Source organism: Ursus americanus, chromosome 12 (assembly GCF_024610735.1).
Source record: "Ursus americanus isolate L20-20 chromosome 12, mUrsAme1.1.p, whole genome shotgun sequence".
Taxonomy (NCBI): Eukaryota; Metazoa; Chordata; class Mammalia; order Carnivora; family Ursidae; genus Ursus; species Ursus americanus.
The window spans coordinates 28835585-28855336 of NC_142138.1; the positions used below are offsets into that span (position 1 = coordinate 28835585).

The 19752-nt window shown below is 38.9% G+C and overlaps 2 protein-coding genes across 3 annotated transcripts in view; one reads left to right on the forward strand and one right to left on the reverse strand.

The window, feature by feature from the left end:
- The window catches only part of TNNI3K (TNNI3 interacting kinase), a 300692-nt gene that overhangs the window by 226925 nt on the left and 54015 nt on the right, over positions 1–19752 (forward strand). The window lies entirely within an intron of this gene.
- LRRC53 (leucine rich repeat containing 53) lies at positions 642–14590 on the reverse strand. The gene is made up of 4 exons (XM_045802279.2): positions 14428–14590; positions 11299–12114; positions 5679–6194; positions 642–2977 (listed from the first exon to the last, which is right to left on the reverse strand). The coding sequence occupies exons 1-4, from the start codon at positions 14588–14590 to the stop codon at positions 642–644; spliced, it is 3831 nt and encodes a 1276-aa protein (XP_045658235.2).

A 19752-nucleotide genomic window follows, 5' to 3' on the forward strand; every position in this document is an offset into this window, starting at 1 on the left:
GATTTACAGAAAGCCTACAACCCCTGGAAATCCTTAATTCTTTTCTCTTAGAGAAATAACAGGTCCTAAAAAAATCCACTTAAGATCTAGGATAATTGTCAGCACAACAGTTGCAAATGGTTGAAATATACCAATATGCATATCAGCTAGACTACAGTTAACAAACAAAGCTCAATTTTTATTTTCATACCATAATTAGGAAAACAGATCAGGCACAAATATGAATATATAATCATCTGTGTAGAAAGCAATATTGTAATACCACTAATTGAGATGTGTATAGTAATTTCCATAAAATAAACATCAAGTGTAAATCTGTTCAAGTACTTTTTTCTTATTTAATCTTTCATTTGCTTAAGGCTTTTTTTTTTTTTTAATGTTTGCTTTCTTTTCCAGAACTAGGCAAAACTTTTCTTTCCCATTTTTCCATTCCTCAGAGAAGCAAATTCGGTTAATTGTGTCAAACATATCTTGTGGCTCCATCTTTGATTTTTGCATTATATCCAGCCATGTACTTTTATTTCATTGATAACATAGAGTTACTGCGGAATTTTCCACCAAAATAATGCATTTGGAATGCTTGCAAAGACTAGGGGGTGTTTGTGTGTCCTTTTGAAGAAAGCGAAAATAGAAAATGATTATTAGTTGAGTTCTGCCTCTAAAGGTGATGCATTAGCAGAATCAACAGATGGTGGGTACTGTGTAGGTTTTGGAGCGGAGTTTTCAGCTTCATTTGTTCTTCTAGGAATTAGAGGCACCTTATTTTTTGTCTCAAAACTAATGTCGTTTAACTCAGATGAAGAGGAGAGCCCTTGGTGCGTCTTCACTGTCACTGCACCTCCTTTATGTGCACTGTTACCTGCATCTGGTTGAATGTTTTGAACTTCTCCTAAATCTTGCATATTACAGTTAATTCGAAGATCTATTTCGCTACACGAAGGTCTATTTTCAGCTTCAGGGGGACACGTGATACTCAAATCCTTAGCTGTAATAGTAGCCTCAGCAGAGCTTGAATCATACAACATATGTTTTTCACTTTTTCCATTCTCCCAAGTTTGCTGCATTTCTTTTCTGCTGCCTTTTAAGGTCATCTGTGCGGTCCTGATTAATGTACTAGAATCTGCCTTGTTTTCATCCAGCATTTTCTTCGCTTCTTTCCCTAATATTTTTATCCGTAGTGTTTCAGTGCCATCATCTCTGGGCAATGCATTTGTGCCATCAATTTCTTTTTTGCTGCTGTTGGTTAGATTCCAAATGGCTTGAGTACTAAGAGAAGTACTGATTTCTTTGGGAGTCTCTGTTCTATTTCGATAAGAAATAGAATCTGTCTTCATCAATGTTAGGTCGCCTGTGGCTTGTGTCTCAGAGGAAATGAGAGAGGAATCCTCAGTTTCTGTTTGAGGAAGTTTTATTCCTACATCATTTCCCTCATCCATGATACAACCTTCCACAATTTGACATGGTATTTTCCATTCGGTCATTAACATTTTTTCCTCATTTCCAAGTTGTTCATGACTTGAGTGTTGCTGTACATGTTTCAAAGTTTCATTTTGATTTAAAGTATGTTCCTTATAGGGGTCAGTCTTGTGGACACCTGCAAGTTGTGTTTGATTCCCCAGGAACGAAGAAAACTGATTTGGCTCAACTGTCTTTGATTTGTCCTGCTCCATGCGCTCAGTGGGCTCTGTTGCCTCTTGGTCAGTAGACCCCCTGGAAATGCTGGGTGGTAAAACATCACTTTCTGTATTTTCCCAAGTAGCTGGTAAATACCTATGCACTTCCAATGCAAGGAGAGTTGCACCTTCAGTTTGCTCAGTTGAAAACTGAGAGCTTGAATGCCTTTGATCAGCTAGGATGGGTGTGGGCAGAGGCAGTGTTGATGAATTGCTATCAGGAATGAGGCCATTAGGGTGACATTTGCCTTCCCCGGAGCTCTGGGTGACTACAGGTAAGTCATTAGCACTGAAGAGAGGAGTCTTTTTAGTGTTTTCTTGGTAATATGAGGTCTGCTTTGGAGCATGTTTGAGAGGCATACTCTCTGACGTGAGTTTAACATAGTTGCTACTCTCTGGCTGTTGGGGAAAATCTGCAGAGGACACAAGGTTTATATTGGCTTCTTTCTGAGAAGCTTTGGGTAATTTATTCGGCAGTAACAATACTTGTTTGCATTTCTTTGGGAGTTCTGGCAAGGATTTTTCTGGATGGACTTTGACTTTCCTGAAAGGGTGTGAGTTTAATTTTATCCTTGAATTTTGTTTTTTAATTTTCCCTTTGAGGTCAGTTTGATTGGTTCTCTTCTTTTTCAGAATCTGTGGATCAGTAGGCCATTTTCCTCCTTTGTTTCCCTCCTGAGGATTGCCACGTTTTTTGAGATCCGAGGTGGTCAGGTGGCTACTTTGATTTTTCTGCTCTTTCCAGTGGGTTGATGTTTTAGATGACATCGCCAGACTATTTTTTTCTACTAAATCAGGATCACAGAAGCTAACCCTCTTAGGGGAATATGTTTTCTTGATTTTTGTTGATAACCTTGATAACTCCATGTTGTCCTCACTCATAAGGAATTTTTCTATCGCACTGTTAATTTGGATTTGCTCTTTCTTGGCTTTTGAATGTTCTTGACGATTTGGCTTCTTTTCTTTCACATAATCTTGAAATTGATCACAGGGCACATACTTACAGATAAGAGAATTGTTTGGCTGGAAATAGCTAGGCCTGCTCCATTTTAACAGTCCACAAGGATCATCATATTTTGATCTATGTTTTTGTAAGATCTTTTGTACACAATGTTCTTCAGGCTCACAAGGCTTGGATGATGAGCCTGTAATAAAATGTCTCTGCCTGTGAGGTTGTAAGCCATTGTCTTTTTTTTCTATTGGAGGCTGCCATGATTCATTTGTTAAATGCTTTTCAAGACTTTCTCTTGCCAACACTGAAGCGGATGTTGCATATCTTCTACTAAATGTGTCACCGTTGATATCTGCTGAACAATAAATGCAGAAATTTGGCACAGAGCAGAGTTTTATTACCCCAACCAAACAGATGCTTAGAAACCTTATGAAAGGTACCAAAATGATTCCTCTGATTATGGCAATTCTTGAATACTTCCTAATTTTTCACCGAACCCACAAAAGACTTTGGGCAGTTTAGTGCGTTTACAAAGCTGCTCTTTATGACCACATTCTGATCGGTTGTGATGCTGACTTAAAAGTTACAGAATTAGAAATACAAACATTCGTAGTTGCACATCTTTACATTAGTTGTTGGTTAGGTTAGCTTTAAATATAAATAATATCTAAGCTCTCTTCAAATGGCCATCACAATTTTTTTCTGCATTAGTTTCCCAGTTGGAACTAAATATTAGGAAGAACACAATACCATATTCGGTAGTGTTTAGGTTTCAAACACCAGATACCCTCAACAAAAAAAAGAAATACCTGTGATACTACTGGCTTCATCAAAGCAGAGACCATACCTGTTTTATTTACCATCACTTAATATAGTATTAATTAAATATTTGTTAAGTGAATGAGTATTTTGGAAGTGGCCTGGTCTGTATTGCAGGAAACTCTATCTGTGAATTTTAAATGGTACATGTTAATTTGATATTAATGATACCTGTTAAATAATACTAATGACAAAAATAATAGTAATATTTACCATTAATTAAGCATCTACTAAGAGCCAGGCACTGTGCTAAGTACTGTACCTGCATTATCTCATTTAATATTCACAAGAGATCTGATCGACTGGGCAGGTCCTGTTGTGCTATCCCTTTTACAGATGAGGAAAGATGCTTAGAGAGGTGAAATGCTTTCCCCCCCATCACATGTCCACTAATGGTATGTACAGAACTTGACCCAGGTCTGTCAGACACTAAACCCTACCCTCTTAACCACAATGCATATTAAGTTTAAAATTACATCTTATCAATATACTTTCTCTTGTCTTCTGAAATTGTTTTATCCAGAGGAAGGAAGGAAGTATTTCTGTTCAGAGATAGGAAGACATGAGCTAAGCTTCACACTAGCATCTAACTCTTAAGATTTGCCTTCAACTTTCTGGGGGACCTTGGAGAAGCTACTTACTCAATGGGTATCAAGAGATAAGACTTAGATGGGAAATTTATGGTGGTATAAAATTATTCTGGGGAAAGAATTTTAGCTTTTATCAGATTCTAAGAGAGTTCTGTGACTCAAAGATAAATATTCAGAACTATTGGACTAGACCATCTCTAAATCTCCCCTACTCCTGAAATACTGTGATTCTGTGTTTCCAAGTTTGAAGACAAAATCTGAGTGACATTGACTCTTACTGACTTCTGTTCTAAAGTAGGTGTGGCCTTGGTTGTTTTCTTTCCCATACCTGTCCTCTCTATCTCCAGTACAATGCCTGGCATGTAGCAGAATTTCAAGTCTTTCTTAATAGTAAATGTATTGATTTGACAAACAAATGTGTTCTCTGTGTAAAACAAGGGACTGGGTTTTAAATGGTTGAGACAACATTCCCTTCAGTATAAGAATTTCCCACAGAAAAGTTAAGGCATTGGACAAAGCTAAACATCTGCCTGAGGTGTGACTCTATTGAAAGGGTAAGTGCTTATTTCTTTCTAAAATAAAGCCAGTCTGATCTGGTTTCTATGGCAGGTGTTTTTGTTTTGTTGTCTTTTTTTTCTTGGGTATTTCTCTCTTGAGTCAAATCATCAGTCCCCAGAAACTAGTAAGAACTGGAGTCTGGGGAATGCAATGGAATAAAGCCACATCCTGCCTTATGCCACACGTGAGATAACATACAGTTTCATTCTTTTCCAGTTGTCGCCATATCCATCTTAAGGGCCATATCCCCATGGTGAGAATTTCTTGGTGCAGTCTCTCCACCATTCATATTCTGAGAGAAAGCTCTGCTTATTGTAAACTAAATGAAATAAATGACAGGAACCTCTTTACAGAGAAGCTGTCAAAGTTTTCACTGCTGAGCCTGAAAGCATCACCTTACTATTCAGGAAGGAAAAGGAAGACATTTAATTCATTGCCTCCCTCTAAATATTGACATTGCCCATGTACAGTGGGTAGATGTCACGGCCAGATTCACTTGGCTCCCAACATGGGGACGATGAATTAAGTCCTGACTTTCCCTGGACTGGGAAGTTATCATCCCTGACAGCTCAGCAAGCAAAGTGTGTGTCTTGACATCATTCCTGAAATGAATCACTAGCATGAGAAGGCCCATTCTTCTAACATGTCATGCTCTGAGAAGGGTGCTTACTGCAGAATTGGCATTAGAGTTCGAAGGATGTTGGAATAGAAGCCGATACTCAGCCTCCCATAAATCTTAACAGCATATTGCTATTTAAATGCCTTCTTTTCTTTAAAAAAAAAAAAAAAACTTGTTAGGTTTTGGGTCACAAAATTCACTTTCCAGCAGGCATGAGATATACTTACTCTCAGCTTCTGAGGGTAGGGGAGTCCTCATCTACACCTTACCCCAAACACACACACACACACACACACACACACACACGCACACACACACACGCACACACATCTAGTATCTTTAGAAGAAGGATAGACTGGTGATACGCAATGATTTTTATAGCATTCTACTGTAGAGAAAATTAAAGGAGATTATGTCTTTCAGAGGAATTTAAACAGAGTGAGATTTCCTAAAACAAGACAACTCACCTATTGTTCTTGTTACATGCTGTGGCAGAGTTTGAGGTTGGACTTCCCCAGGCTCATGATTCCTTAGCTTTTTAACTCTCTTTGGACAATATCTTGTAAGTAAGCCTGCTTCATTAAAAGCTGCCATATTCCCAGGAGGCTCTGCACGTCCTGACTGCAGCAATCTGCCACCAAAGCAGAAGAAAGTGCTGTCTGCCCCATGGTCTTTACCTTTCAGGTTTCTAAATGATCCGTCAAGGGCTGTGGACTCAGAGGCCAGTGCTGCTTGATGGCTGTTTTCCTGTAAAAGCGGCGTTTCCTTTCTAGACCCCACAATGGACGTGACCTTTATCTCGTTTTCCTGAGTTAAGTGGCAGTTACAGTATCCCTTAGCGTGGTAATTTCTTGCCTCATGAGCACACAGGGATTCATCGAAGGTTCTGCAACAAAGGTTTTCTGATGTGTGTTCATTTGCTTTGCCTTGTCGGAGTTTCCAGTTAAATACAACTAAACCTAGGCAAGTGAGACCAACAGCTCCTGTGACAAATAGAGAGACCATTAAAAGATAACATCAAAGGAAGAAACATATAAATCACCAAATGTGAAATCCACAAATATCAAGGTTAATGGCTTAAAGGGCATCAGAATGGGTGGGAAGCCTATCACCATGTAGAAAAATATCAGTCCAGACAGAGGCTATTTAATCAACATTGTTCTGTTGGTTAATTTGGATCTCTCTTTGTAGCTATTAAAAATTATAAGAAAAATACCATCTGGAATGTCTTTGGTAGAAAAAAGGTCTTTTTTCTTTTTTCATGGACTGAGATTCATTCAAGATAAAATAATTCTTGCACTGAAATTCTTCTTCTGCCTATGGGAAACCAAATTTCCTATTTCTTAATCCCATAGTGAATAAAAATAGACTACATTTAGGACATACCCTGAAATTCCCAAATACTATAACCTCCTCCTAAAGCCATACTTTCATCATCCCTAAAGATTCACCCCCTACCTCAGAAAAAGTCATTGACTTTCTATTAGCATAAAGGCCAAACTCCTGGGCATCCAAGACTCAGTGCAGTCTGGCCATAACCTCCCTCCTCTGCCTGATTTTTCATGTTTCATTATTCAAGCACTGTGTTTCAAACTCTGCAATCCATTAGTCTTAGGTGTGTCTAAGCTTTTGTGTGTGCCCTTCGTGACGCCAGCAGTGCTTTCTCCTATCTCTATTTATTTGAAATTTGGGGTTTTTTTTAATTTATTTATCCTTTAAAAACTAAATCAGTACCTCTAAATTTCTTGATACCTTTGCTGTTTTTTCCATCTTGCGAAGATCTCTCCCTTCTATGAACTCCCACAAAATAATGACTGACGTCTAATCTCAGACTGCCTGGCACTGCCCTTTCATGTTCTATGTATGTATAGCTTATCCTCTGAATAAAATTGTAAAGGGCAGTGTTACTCAAACTCACATGCAGAGACAAACCTATTTCTACTTCAGTTTCCCATCTTGACAAATGGCACGCTCAACCACCTAGATGTTCAAACCAAAGTCTCTTGAATTATACCCCAACTCCCTCTCAGTCACAGTCATTTCCTTTTTTCTTAGCCCTTATAACAGCATAAAATTATTGTGCTCACTTTCTTGCTTGCTTGTTCACTGTCTGTCTTCCAGCGCTAGATAGAATTAAGCACGGAGAGGAAATGGACCTTTTCAGTCTTGTTCAACATTATAACTCCAGTACCCTCAACTTTGGCACAGGCACACCAGAAATGTTTATTGAATTCTTAAATAAACAGAAGGGATTCTGTTTATGAGTTCTAATAATGAAATGCACTGAGTGGTTTAATCTCACAAATCCCCAAAATGGTGATGAGGAAGACATGGAGTAAGTATCAACTAAGTTAGGAGCCCCATTTTTTAAGTCCAGCTCTGTCCATAAATTGCTGTGTGACCTTAGGCAAGTCAGTTCCCCTGGAGAACCCAGTTTCCTGACTCTGGAAATGAGGCCAGTGAAAGAGATGACATCAGCATTTTAGACTTTGTGATTGACTGCACCATGCCTGGTTCCCTCCACTGCAGACAACTTTAAGGAAAACATGATGGTATTTTTTGAACTTGAAAGAAAAGAGAGCGTGTCAGGCATGATTGCTTCATTTTTCTGTTAAAGATGAAGGTTAACCAAAGTGAACAGCAGTCTCTGGTTAAAAAAAACAAAAAACAAAAACAAAAAAACCCTCAACCTTTGGGTAGTTTGCCATATCTTGAGGTCTTATGGGCCCCACTTTAATTTTTTTGACAATGTATTTTTAGTGCTATCACATTTTGAAATAATTTAATTTCTATTAAAGACACAACATTTTTAAAAAGTAGTAGCAAAACTTAGATCAGACATTTTATTGCCTGGAGCTAGGGTAATCCCAAATTAGACTTTTGGCTTTAAAATTTTAAAAACATATAAAAATAATAAAATTTTAGAAACACTCTGTATGTCTTACAGGGAGTAAGAAAACTCAGGATTCAAAGCCTTGTTCTGACACTTTGCTTGGGCAAGTTTTTTAACCCCTCTGAGCCTTATTTTTCCTCCCCTATCAAACAGGGATGATTAATACCACTCAGTAATTAAATGAGATAATATATGTGGCATTTAAAATAGTCCTTTGATAATAGTAAGGTTCAGTGAATCGTCATTGTGGTTTATGGTTATGATTGCTACTGCTGTTGTTTTGGTTCAATATTGCCCTATTAGGGCAACACTCAGCTGTTGGGTGGGGGAGTCCAAAAAATAAAATCATTAAGAGAATACTTCGTACAACTGATGCAGTTACTAAGCCAAATAATAAAGGAAAGGAAGACCTAAATTTTCTTAAACACATGCATCAGCCATTGAAATGAAAGTAGGCATAATCTGATTATAGGGTAAAGTTACTCCTCTAATTGTGTCTAAATGGTGAGGAACCACTCACTCTCCTGCTGTTGGTGCTAGTATTATGTCTGCATCACATTACCACTAAGGTACGGTCACTTTCTATCAGTACAGAGAGCGAAAAGCAGCAAATGAAGCTTGTAGGCAGGCTGAACGTGCTATTAAGAAGATGGTTGAATTTTCATTGCCATGGGCATTGTTGCTATTTTTAAAAGTGTTCTAACAATCTTTCTGAGTTGGAAAAACAACAACAACAAAAAGCAAGTTTTATGATAAGTCCTTGTTGGAAATGTTACAGCTTCATGAAATCTTTCTCTTTTCATCAACCAATTCACAAAATAGGAGGTTTTAAGATGTTGGTGTTTGATGCCAAATAACCACTTATTAGTTTTAAATTCACTGAATATGATTATTTATATTCCCTGGAATTGTGATGATTTATCTATAGCCAAAGGAGGAAGGGGAATCAGGGGTCAAATTATAGTTCTGTCTTTTCCCCAAAATCTACAGGTATAGATTATTAACTACATTTTGACCTCAGAAGAAGTAGACTTTTTTTTTTTTAAGATTTTATTTATTTATTTGACAGAGACAGCCAGTGAGAGAGGGAACACAAGCAGGGGGAGTGGGAGAGGAAGAAGCAGGCTTCCAGCGGAGGAGCCTGATGTGGGGCTTGATCCCATAACGCCGGGATCACGCCCTGAGCCGAAGGCAGACACTTAACGACTGCGCTACCCAGGCACCCCCAGAAGGAGTAGACTCTTAATAGAATAAATTGTATAGTCAGAATTTTTTAAAGAAAAATATTTCCTAAAAACAGCACCTTCAACAATCACTCGATGAGAGATACATAATGATATTTTCACACATTATAACTTAATATGTGTATAATCATACTTATAACTTACCAGAATTTGTCCATGCATAATAAGCTTCCTATTATTTTGACCAAACCTTTGAATCTTCCAGAATTTATATCCATCTCTACACTAATATAAGTTTTTAGTAATTTTTTTTCTGAAAATAGATATAGAAAATACCTAGAAGATACTGAAAATTAGTCTCTTGCAATATTTCCAAAATGATGCCCTACCAAACACTAATTTAATGAAATCCTCTGTGAAAAAAAGAGTTACTTGTTAAATAAATTTAAGAAATTCTCCACATTGTTATCTTCCTGTTAAGGATTCATAACACTCATTAGAAACCAAAAGGCAATGAGAAAAATGCTGCAGTGAAGAAGCCTATTTCACTTTGTTTAATCCCGAGTTACTCAAATCTATTGGAACCCTACAACATGTTGTTTACGTGTGCATCTGTATATGGTTTTATTGGAATATCTATTAATTATTCCGTAGAACTAGCACTTGAGTTCTAGCATTCTAGTACATTTAAAGTAAAACTCCCTGCCCTATTGCTTTTGTCTTTTATGGTAAAGTATTTCTTAACACATATAATTACCGACATGGTTACACAGTTTTTAAAATAATTTATCTTTCTGAGAGGATTTAACTTCACTTCCAAGTGAATTTGATTACTGCCGATGGTAATTCCATTGTTTAGACCTGACGCTGGTCTCCATCTATTCTGATTTAAAGTGTAACTGTCAGGAGTTAAAAATCTGATGTTCAGGTTTCACTGGAAACCTGCTATGGAATAATTATTTATAGCACATATTCAAAATACATCAGTTCAGTCCTGGATGTCATTTGAAAGCCTCTGGTGTTCTAGCTTTGGGGCACACCCCCCCACCACACGCACACCTCATCACCATGGTTACCCACAAGCGCAAAGGATTTCACCATGCACTGCAAGCATAGGGGGAAAACACACATCCAGGCAGATAACTCAAGAAATCTCATGTATATTTGCTCTTTGACTAATGACACTAAGTATCATTTTATGGCAACAATAGCTGATGCATAGTTAAGAAATGTTTAACCTACCATAGAAAAATTAAAGAGTTGAAAATTATCTTCTCTTTAGTCGGTTTGGGGAAGTATGGGCCAAGTTTATGAATGAGTTGATAAACAGAAATCTTGCAAGAATTCAAAACCCCCAAATAGGAGGAAAGCAAGGCACAGGGAGGATAAATAACTTGCCCAAGGCCACGTAGCAAGTAAGAGGGGAGCCAGGATTCAAACCTGGGTAGCTAATTGCCGAGCTCATACACTGAATCACTGCGCTGTACAACCACCATAGAGCAGGACTCATGTGATTGGCACAACATCAACTCCGTGCACCTGGTTCAGCCCACTGATTCTTACTATGCCACAGAGGGGCACACGGGTGTGAGTACCTTGAGAAAAGAGATGAGGTCTCGTCACTTTTTAATCCCTATTTCTAGTGTTGTAATGAATGTCCCAGGGCTCCATGGCGAATGGATGATTGATAAAATGTAGATACTATTCCTCAACTACAGACAAGAAAACTGAAGTCTAAATGGCACGTGAACTGACCTAGGATTACGGTTGTTATTATACCAAGACTAGAGTTCTTGAATTCTGGTCCAAGACCCTTTCCTCTGTTGGACAGCTTCTCTGCAACAGGACATTCTTACACCCTGTGCCAGTCAGTCAACATCCTCCCACATCTACTGACAACCTCTCCCTTCCACAAGCCCTGGAAAACTTCCCCAAATTGCCTGGGAAAGGCATCATTTAATGTACTTTAGGAACATGGAGACAAGCTTGGCACACTTCTCCCTGGCATACCTGCAAAGCCAACGACAGTCAGCAGGGCCACATCCTGCCCTGGGAGGAGGGGACTCCCGTCCTTTAGAACCAGAGTGAAGTTGGAAACCTTGGAATCACAGCTGGTCTCGGACAGCTTTAGCACACTCTGTGCAGGGGCCACAGCCGCGGCAGATGGCTGACAACTGAGGTCCTTGACATTCCTGAGCACGTGAGCAGAAGACTTAACATAGTTTCTTAAAAACCGGGCAAGGGGGTAGAGATCACAAGAGCAGCTCCACCGGTTCTTATCTAAGCTCAGAAGGATTAGCTGCTTCAGTGGAGTGAAAACATCTGGCATGTGGGCCAACCTATTTCGAGAAAGGTCCACTTCCTGTAGTTGAGGCAGGGGCTGGAAGGCATCTTTCCCGATGTAGGAAATAAAATTGTTAGATAAATCCAGATGCCTAAGACTGGGCAGCGTTGTGCCGCCGAAGGAACTGCCTGTCAGATTAGTGATCTGATTGCCATCCAGCTGGAGCCGGGTCAGGCCCTTGGTGTTCCGGAACCAGGACCCTTGCAAGCTGCGCAGAGCGTTATTGCTAAGCACCAGCACCCGCAGACCGTGAAGCTTGCTGAAGGTGCGATCAGTGAGCGAAGAGCTGGATATTTGGTTGTGCTCCAGCAACAATGTCCGCAACTTGGAGAGGCCATGCAGGGCGTCTTCCCGAACATCCTCGATGCCGTTTCTGCTCAAGGAGAGCAAGGCAAGATTAAACAAGAGGGACAGGTTTGTGTTCTCTATAGAGGAGAGGTTTCCATCAGTGACGATTAACACCCTCGTGGTCACAGGGGCTGCTGTGGGGAAGAAAAGCACAGACTAGAAGCAAGATACACACAAGTGGGAGGGGAGTACAGTGGAGAGCAGAGATACTCAATGCCCTCTGAGCAATCTTATCACCTGGGTAAGAACAATAAACACAATGAAAATAATTCCCTGATTTCTCGGTTTAAGAGGAAGCTGGCTCTTTATCCGAATGATGGATTTTTATGTTCTTTGTTTCTATGACATGTTTATTTGAGAAACATAAACCCATCTGTTCCTTTCTATGTCAAAGTTAATTCACTGTTTGGAATTATCACCATCGATTTTTTTTTTTTTTTTTTTTTTTTTTTTTTTTTTTTTTTTGCTAAGTGGCTCTTTAGGCTTCCTCTCTGTGAGGCCGTGTACTGACCGGCTCCAGCCCTGTGGGCCCAAGACAGACTCACCCTCGAGCCACACCTGTGTTTGAGCTTATAGCCAGTTTTCCACTAGCAGTGTTTATTTATGCTGTGAAGTCAGTCATCTTTTCTCTCAAACCTAAAGGTATAAGTTGGGTGGGAGGAGTGGGAAGGAGTGTTGGTTTCTGCTTTTTAGCTCCAGGCTAAAAGTTGGCAACTTGGTAAGGATCTATATTCTCTCCAGACAACCTGAGGATCTGTCAGTGGGGTTCTCATTATAGTCTGGCCCATCTTGGCCTCCTCTCTAATATCTGTTCCCTCCAATGAAGTACATCATGTGATGACAGGTGGTACTCAGGGCTTCCAACTGTTAAACCCCTTCACCATAATCACCTCAGAGCTATCACTGCTCTGTCATTAGAAATCAAAGCGTTTTAACTGAATAAAGATGTATTATAATCAGGAGTTATTGTAACACATCTTTATCATGCTAAAATTGTTTTGACTGCAAATGACAGTGTCATAAAGATGGAAGAGTCCATTGTCCCTGGGAGGTCTACAGGTGATATTAGAACAATCAGCCACGGGGGAAGCAAATCACAATTCCCTTATGAAATTCAGACGACACTGCTGAAACAAAGAGATTTTAAAAATGTAGAAAAAGGATTTTCATGGTGCCTTCTTTTGGAAGAATTGCTCCCATCTCTACAGTACAAACAAGCTTAAATCATGACGTGTTTTTTTCTGTATAGTATTTATCACTGATTATTTGAATTCTATTAATTCTGGCCAGTTTAGCATTTTGTTTCTCTCAATATTGTTTTTGATCTGGGTTAAGGGAGTTTTATTTTTATGGATCCCCAGTTCTCTAGGGATATGTTGACTCGAGGGAGCAGGCTATTGATCCTGTCAATTACTTCTTGCCTAGGAATAGACAGAAGCTGTACTCACAAGCCATCCATTTACTAGGCAGTGTTTATGAAGTTTAACTTCGTCAATGTGGCATTCTGTAAATGAGAAGGAAGATGCAAAGGTGCTGCGGTGTTTCTTACAGACATCAGCTATCTCTGATCAGAAAAAAAAAATGTGGTGAGGTCAGGAAACCTCTTTGACTGTTTAAGTATTTTCAATACTAATTGGAAACAGTGTACAACCAACCAGCCTTGAAACTGTCTCTCTTCTGTCAAGGATGACGATAACGTCTATCTCTTAATTTTCATAGAGTCATAGGATTTTAGAAATGAAATCATCTTCTTTCGCTCCATCTTAACTCAGATTTGTTTCTGAAAATTTTCCATTGGCAGAGCTTATAGCTTGTTTATCTCTTCTTGGATATCAGAATGTAAATCACATTCTCCTCAAATTTGTTAATAAGGTGTCTTATTAAATTGTTGACTTAAGCAAGCAATATGTAATGAATACAGGCAGTGTATCTTGTTAGCATTTCTACAGCTCATTTACCACCAATAAAAAAAGACTAGACTTTCAAAATTAGATGCACTTTGATAATAATCTGTTTTGCTAGTACATCACTTAATCTTACTAATGCTGAACAATCGCAGTTCAGGTTTCTGATTCATTGATATTTTTTTTCCAGGAAGTGACAGGGTTCAAAACTGCACAAAGTGTGGACAAAAATATAATTAAAGTGATTTATTTTTTTTCTTTTATTAAAAAAAAGTGTGTGGCTGCATGAAGTGGTAGTATTTCTTTTGTAATAGCAAAATACCTCAGTTACTTCTGAAGGTCTTAACATAGTTTTGGTTGAGACCACCAGAAACAGGAAAGTAGAATAATGTTATCAGTCTCTCATCCCTGTGAAAGGCTTGCTCTTTGAAAAGTTTACTTCTATCAGGCTGAGCCCAGAGAGCGCTCAGCACGATGAAAGCCATGGCAACAAATTTGCCAGATACCCTTAACACTGCTTTTTAGAGCTATTGGCTTTATTACCTACTATATAGGTTAGCTGGTGACAGAGGGTTACGTCTCTGGCGCACACCACACATGACGCAGGACAAGCTGCCACCAGCCGCAGCACCACGCCAAAGAGTATGAGCCATCCACCTGAAAGGAGAGGGCAAGGCACATCATGAGGTTGGCATTTATTTTCCATGATTTCAGTATGTTCAGCTCATGAGGCATTGGGGTGATTTCTGCTATTTAATGAGCACCTTGGGTTCTCACAAGATACAGATAAATAGATAGAATTCTTAATTTGTATATAATTTAAACAAACTTCTAAAGCATTCGACTATGAATTTAGAGAGCTCATCCAGGGCACACCCATTAGAATCGTTTATTTGAAAATTAAATTACTCTGTAGAATACAGCTTGTTGAGCTTTTGCACATATATTATCTTATTTAATTCTTTTAATTCTGCAACTTAAGTGGAGGCTGAAAGATTGAAGTTTGGAATGGTTCTTGAACCATCTAAAGTCACTTAGCTATTTGGCATTTGACCTCACATCTTTTAGCTCTCTGTCCAGTGTTCCTTCTAGTATGCAGAAGTTAATCTCAGGTACTGCGTCTTATATAAGTACAAGCAAATTATTCTTTACAGATGTAGGTGCCATCCTTTGAGAGGGAGTCTGGAGGAGCACCAAGGTCAAAGCTCTACCTTGCTTTGAATTCAGCTCTGCTATTTACTGACTATAGCATCTTAGGTAAATTATTTATTTTTTCTTATTTTTTGCCTTTTCATGTTTAAAATGGAAATAATAACATGCCTACATTATAGAGTATATTGTAAAAATTAAATGGAATGCTGTAAGTGTTTAATAAATGTTAAATTTTACCATTATTTTTATGCTTTTTCAGCCCTCCAATGAAATGTTACCATCATTTGGATATAATATCCCAAAAAGGCCATTTAGTTATAATGTATTCCCTGATTGATTGGGGGGGGGACTTGAAGCACATTATAATAAAAACACTCTACCTATATAATAACCTAGTTTGAGGATTAAATAAAATGTGAATAAAACATAAAATCATGAATTCTGTCATTCGTTCAACAGTCTGTACCGAACGCCTTCTGTAGGCCAAACACTGCTAAAGGCACTGGGGATACCGTAGTGACAACGATAAATCCCTGCCCTCATGGGCAACGAATAAATAAATATGGAAATATGTATTAAGTCATCTGCTAATAAGTGCTATGGAATAAATAAAGCAAGAAAGGGAGCAAATAGCACTAGCTTGGGGGTTCTAAAAATGGTGAACAAGGAAAACCTCTCTGATAAAGTAACATTTGAACAAAGACCTGGAGAAGGTGAAGGCACTGGTCAGTCCAGGTGGAGAGAATGGCAAATGCAAAAGTCCCTGAGCGTGTGGTGTGCTTGGCCTGCGGAGGTCTGCGTGCCAGGGACACAGCCCGAAGGGAGCGTCAGGCAACACTGAGGGCAGGCTATGTGCGCCTTACGGATGAATGGAAGGCTTTGTTTTGCTTTGTATCCAAATCAGATGAGCCTAACTGGGGGCTTTTATGAGTGGCGTTACTTAATCTGTAACACATTTTAAAATGATTATTTTAGGAGCATCTGGTTGGCCCAGTCGGTTAAGCGTCTGCCTTCGGCTCAGGTCATGATACCAGGGTTCTGGGGTGGAGCCCTGCATCATCAGTGTCCCTGCTCAGTGGGGAGTCTGTGTCTCCCTCTCCCTTTGCTGCTCCCCCTGCTTGTGTGGTTTCTCACTCTCTCTCTCTCTATGTCAAGAAAACAAATAAAATATTTTAAATAAATAAACAAAATGGGTATTTTGGCTACTGTATTGGTTACTATAGTTTTGTAATATAGTTTGAAATCAGGCAGCATGATGCCTCCAGCTTTCTAAGATTGCTTTGGCTATTTGAAGACTTTTGCAGTTTCATACAAATGTTAGGATTCTTTGTTCTATTTTTGTGGAAATATTCCCTTGGAATTTTGGTAGGGATTGCATTGAATCTGTAGATTGCTTCAGGTAGTGTGGACATTTTAACAATACAAATTCTTCCAATCCATGAGCATGGAAAATCTTTCCATTTATCTGTGTTTTTTCTTCAGTTTCTTTAATCAATATCTTATGGTTTTCCATGTAGTGATCTTTCACCTCCTTAGTTAAATTTATTCCTAGGTATTTTATTCTTTTTGATGTAATTATAAATACTACTGTTTTCTTAATTTCTCTGTCTGGATAGTCCATTATTAGTGTATAGAAATATAACTGATTTTTATATATTTGGTTTTGTATCCTGCAACTTCACTGGATTTATTAGTTCTAACAGTTTTTTGGTGGAGTCTCAGGGGTTTTCTATATATAATATCATGCCATCTGCAAAGAGCTTTACTTCTTCCCTTCTTTTTTTTTTTTTAAGATTTTATTTATTTATTTGACAGAGAGAGAGACATCCAGCAAGAGAGGGAACACAAGCAGGGGGAGTGGGAGAGGAAGAAGCAGGCTCTCAGTGGAGGAACCCGATATAGGGCTCAATCCCAGGACCCCGGGATCACGCCCTGAGCTGAAGGCAGGCGCTTAACGACTGAGTCACCCAGGCGCCCCTACTTCTTCCTTTCTAATTTGGATGCTTTTTATTTCTTTTTCTTGCCTAATTACTCGTTAGGACTTCCAATACTATGTTGAATAAAAGTGGCAAGAGGGGGCATTCTTGTTCCTGAACTTAGAAGAAAAGCATTGAGCTTTTTAGCTATAGGTTGGCTACCATGTTGGGAATACTTTTGATAGGCAAAGAACAGAAGCAGCAAAAATAGTTACAAGGCGATTATAATAATACAAGAAAGAGATAATGGTGGTTTAGATGAGAAGGAGAAGTAGATTATGGATTTTTTTTTATTATCTGATGCAACTTAATATAACAAATTTGAGCTCAAACAAGCTATCCTGTGCAATGGAACATGCTAGATATACAGAAGTAAACAAACCATTGCTTACTCTCAAAGCACTTTCTAAAGTGGCATAAACATGTAAATTCCTAGTGATAACACAAGGAAGAATGAAATAAATCTAAAGAATGGTGCAAAATTATTTTGTGGAATCACTCGAACCCTTTAAGAAGGATGTATCTTGTGAATTGGGCCTTTAGGAGGGCAGAGGATTTCTACAGTCAGAGAATAAGAGTTAGATAATTCCAGTCTGAGAACATAGTAAGAAAAATGCCCTACATCAGGCAAAAGATCTAATCTCTTTAAACCTACCTGAGCTGTTTAGAGTCTGTTCCATGCATATGTGGTCCAGAGGCCAGCCAAAGATTTAAACAGAGTCTGTATGCAGATTCTGGGGCTCCCTTTCTTAGACTCTTTTCTTCCAGGATCTCTCCGCATTTTCTAGTGCCTATGCATGACAAGCCGGATTCTAGGATGACCCCAAGATCCCTGTCCCCCGGTATACATGCCAAGGATAATCCTCTACTCCTGAATATGGAAAGAACCTACAAACATGATTAAATATTACTCCTATAATTATGGTTCTTCATATGGCAAAAGGAAAATTTTCCTGCATAGGCCTGATCTAATCAGATGGGCTCTTTAATAGCAGAGAATATTTCTCCGGTGACCACACAGAATAAGAAGAGAAACATGTCCTTGCTGCCCAGGAAGAAAGCCAATGGCCATGCTTAGAACCACTCATAGGAACCATGTGGCAAGACTCTGTAAGCATTCTCCAGAAGCTGAGAGTCATCCCTAAACAACTATTGGCAAGAAAACAGGGACCTGAGTCAGGCAACCACAAGGAAATGAATTATTCCAATAACCGGGGAGCTTGGAAGAGGCCTTGAGCCTCGGATGAGAATCACAGTGCTAGCTGACACTTTGATTTTAATCTGGTGAACCCAGTTAATCTGCACTCAACTCCTGACCCATAGAAAATGTGAGATAATAAATGGGTGTTGTTTTAAACCGCTAAATTTGTGATAATTTGTTACAAAACCATAGCTAATATACTGTGTTGCCCTGAATTTTGTCCTCTGGTTCTTTAAGCAAGCAAACCCTGAGGCTTTCGTAAGAATTTTAATTGTTCCCTACGATGCAGATGGGGTCTGCCCTTAGGGTAAATTTTGTAAAAATAAAATAAAAAGATGGAAAACTGACTCCATGCCCTTCCTTTCTTCCAAGTGACTCCCCTCCAGAAGCTACTGTCCCCTTTCTACTGCCTTTAGGTAGCTGTCTTTTACATTTTGTCCAGAGCTTAGAGTTGTCTGGAGGAAGGTTGATACACTATAAATACTACCTGTTCATTCGGATTCTGGATACCTTCTGAAGGCAGAATGAATATGATTTGCTGGTGGATTAAAAGCAAGAGAGAGTATGACAAAGAGAGAAGTCACAGATTATTTCATTTTTGGCCTCTGCAAGTGAAAGGATGGAGTTGCCATTTACTGAAGCAGGGAAGACTATAAATATAAGAAATTGCGTATGTGAGTTTAGAGTTTAAGGAAGTGTACTGGGCTAGATATAGATATTTGGGAGTTGTTTTTTAAAGCCATGAGACAGAATTAAACCCTCAACAAATTAACTCTAAAGAGAAATGAGAAGAGACCCAAAACTTGAGTCCAGGTACAATCCAGAATTTAAAGATGAAAAGGAAACGTGAAACTAAAAGGGGAGACTAAGAAAGAAAAAGTGAGAGAGGAGAAAAATAGTGAGAAGTAGTGACCTCGAATCCAATTAAAGAATGTTGCAAGCACAAAGGAACGATTATTTGTATTTAATGCGGTGCCAAGTAAGATGAGCTTTGAAATGTAACCTTTGAATTTAACGATGAGGAGGTAGGCCTTTGTATCCTTGACAAGATCAGATGTAGCAGAGTGTTAGAGAAGAAAGTCTGATTGGGGTGGAGGATACATGGAAAGAGGGAAGTAAGAGATGCAAATTTAATTGGCTCTTTAGAACAATTTTGGTGACTAGAGAAAATGGAGCACTACCTTGAGGAAGAAGTGGAGCCAAGAGCTTTATTTTGTTGCTTATTTCTTTTTAAGATGGAAGAATTTATAGTATGGTTGTATGGGATTAAACAATAGAAGGGGAACATTGGTGATGCAAAAACTAGGAAGGAATTATTGTTAGAGCAATGCCCTTGAGTAGATTAGTACACAGTGAAGGAAGTGACCTCAGTTAGAAAGGCAAAATTCATCCATAGAAATGCAAGTGCAGGCAAATTATCTGGGTTTAGACATTGGTGGGTGGTCAATGTAGTAGTGGGAATTAGACATTTGAGGAAAGAGGAGAAGGTACAAAATAGGTATCTGGAGTGTGAGAGAGTGAGTGAGCCAAAAATGTGTA

Excerpts from the sequence above, each read along its gene's own strand:
- LRRC53 (XM_045802279.2), bottom strand. The coding sequence starts at position 14,590 with ATGGAAAATAAATGCCAACCTCATGATGTGCCTTGCCCTCTCCTTTCA. Across the intron at positions 6,195-11,298 it reads GACTGTCGTTGGCTTTGCAG|GAGCTGTTGGTCTCACTTGC; the intron begins GTATGCCAGGGA and ends TATTTGTCACAG. Across the intron at positions 2,978-5,678 it reads GCATGTAACAAGAACAATAG|ATATCAACGGTGACACATTT; the intron begins GTGAGTTGTCTT and ends ATTGTTCAGCAG.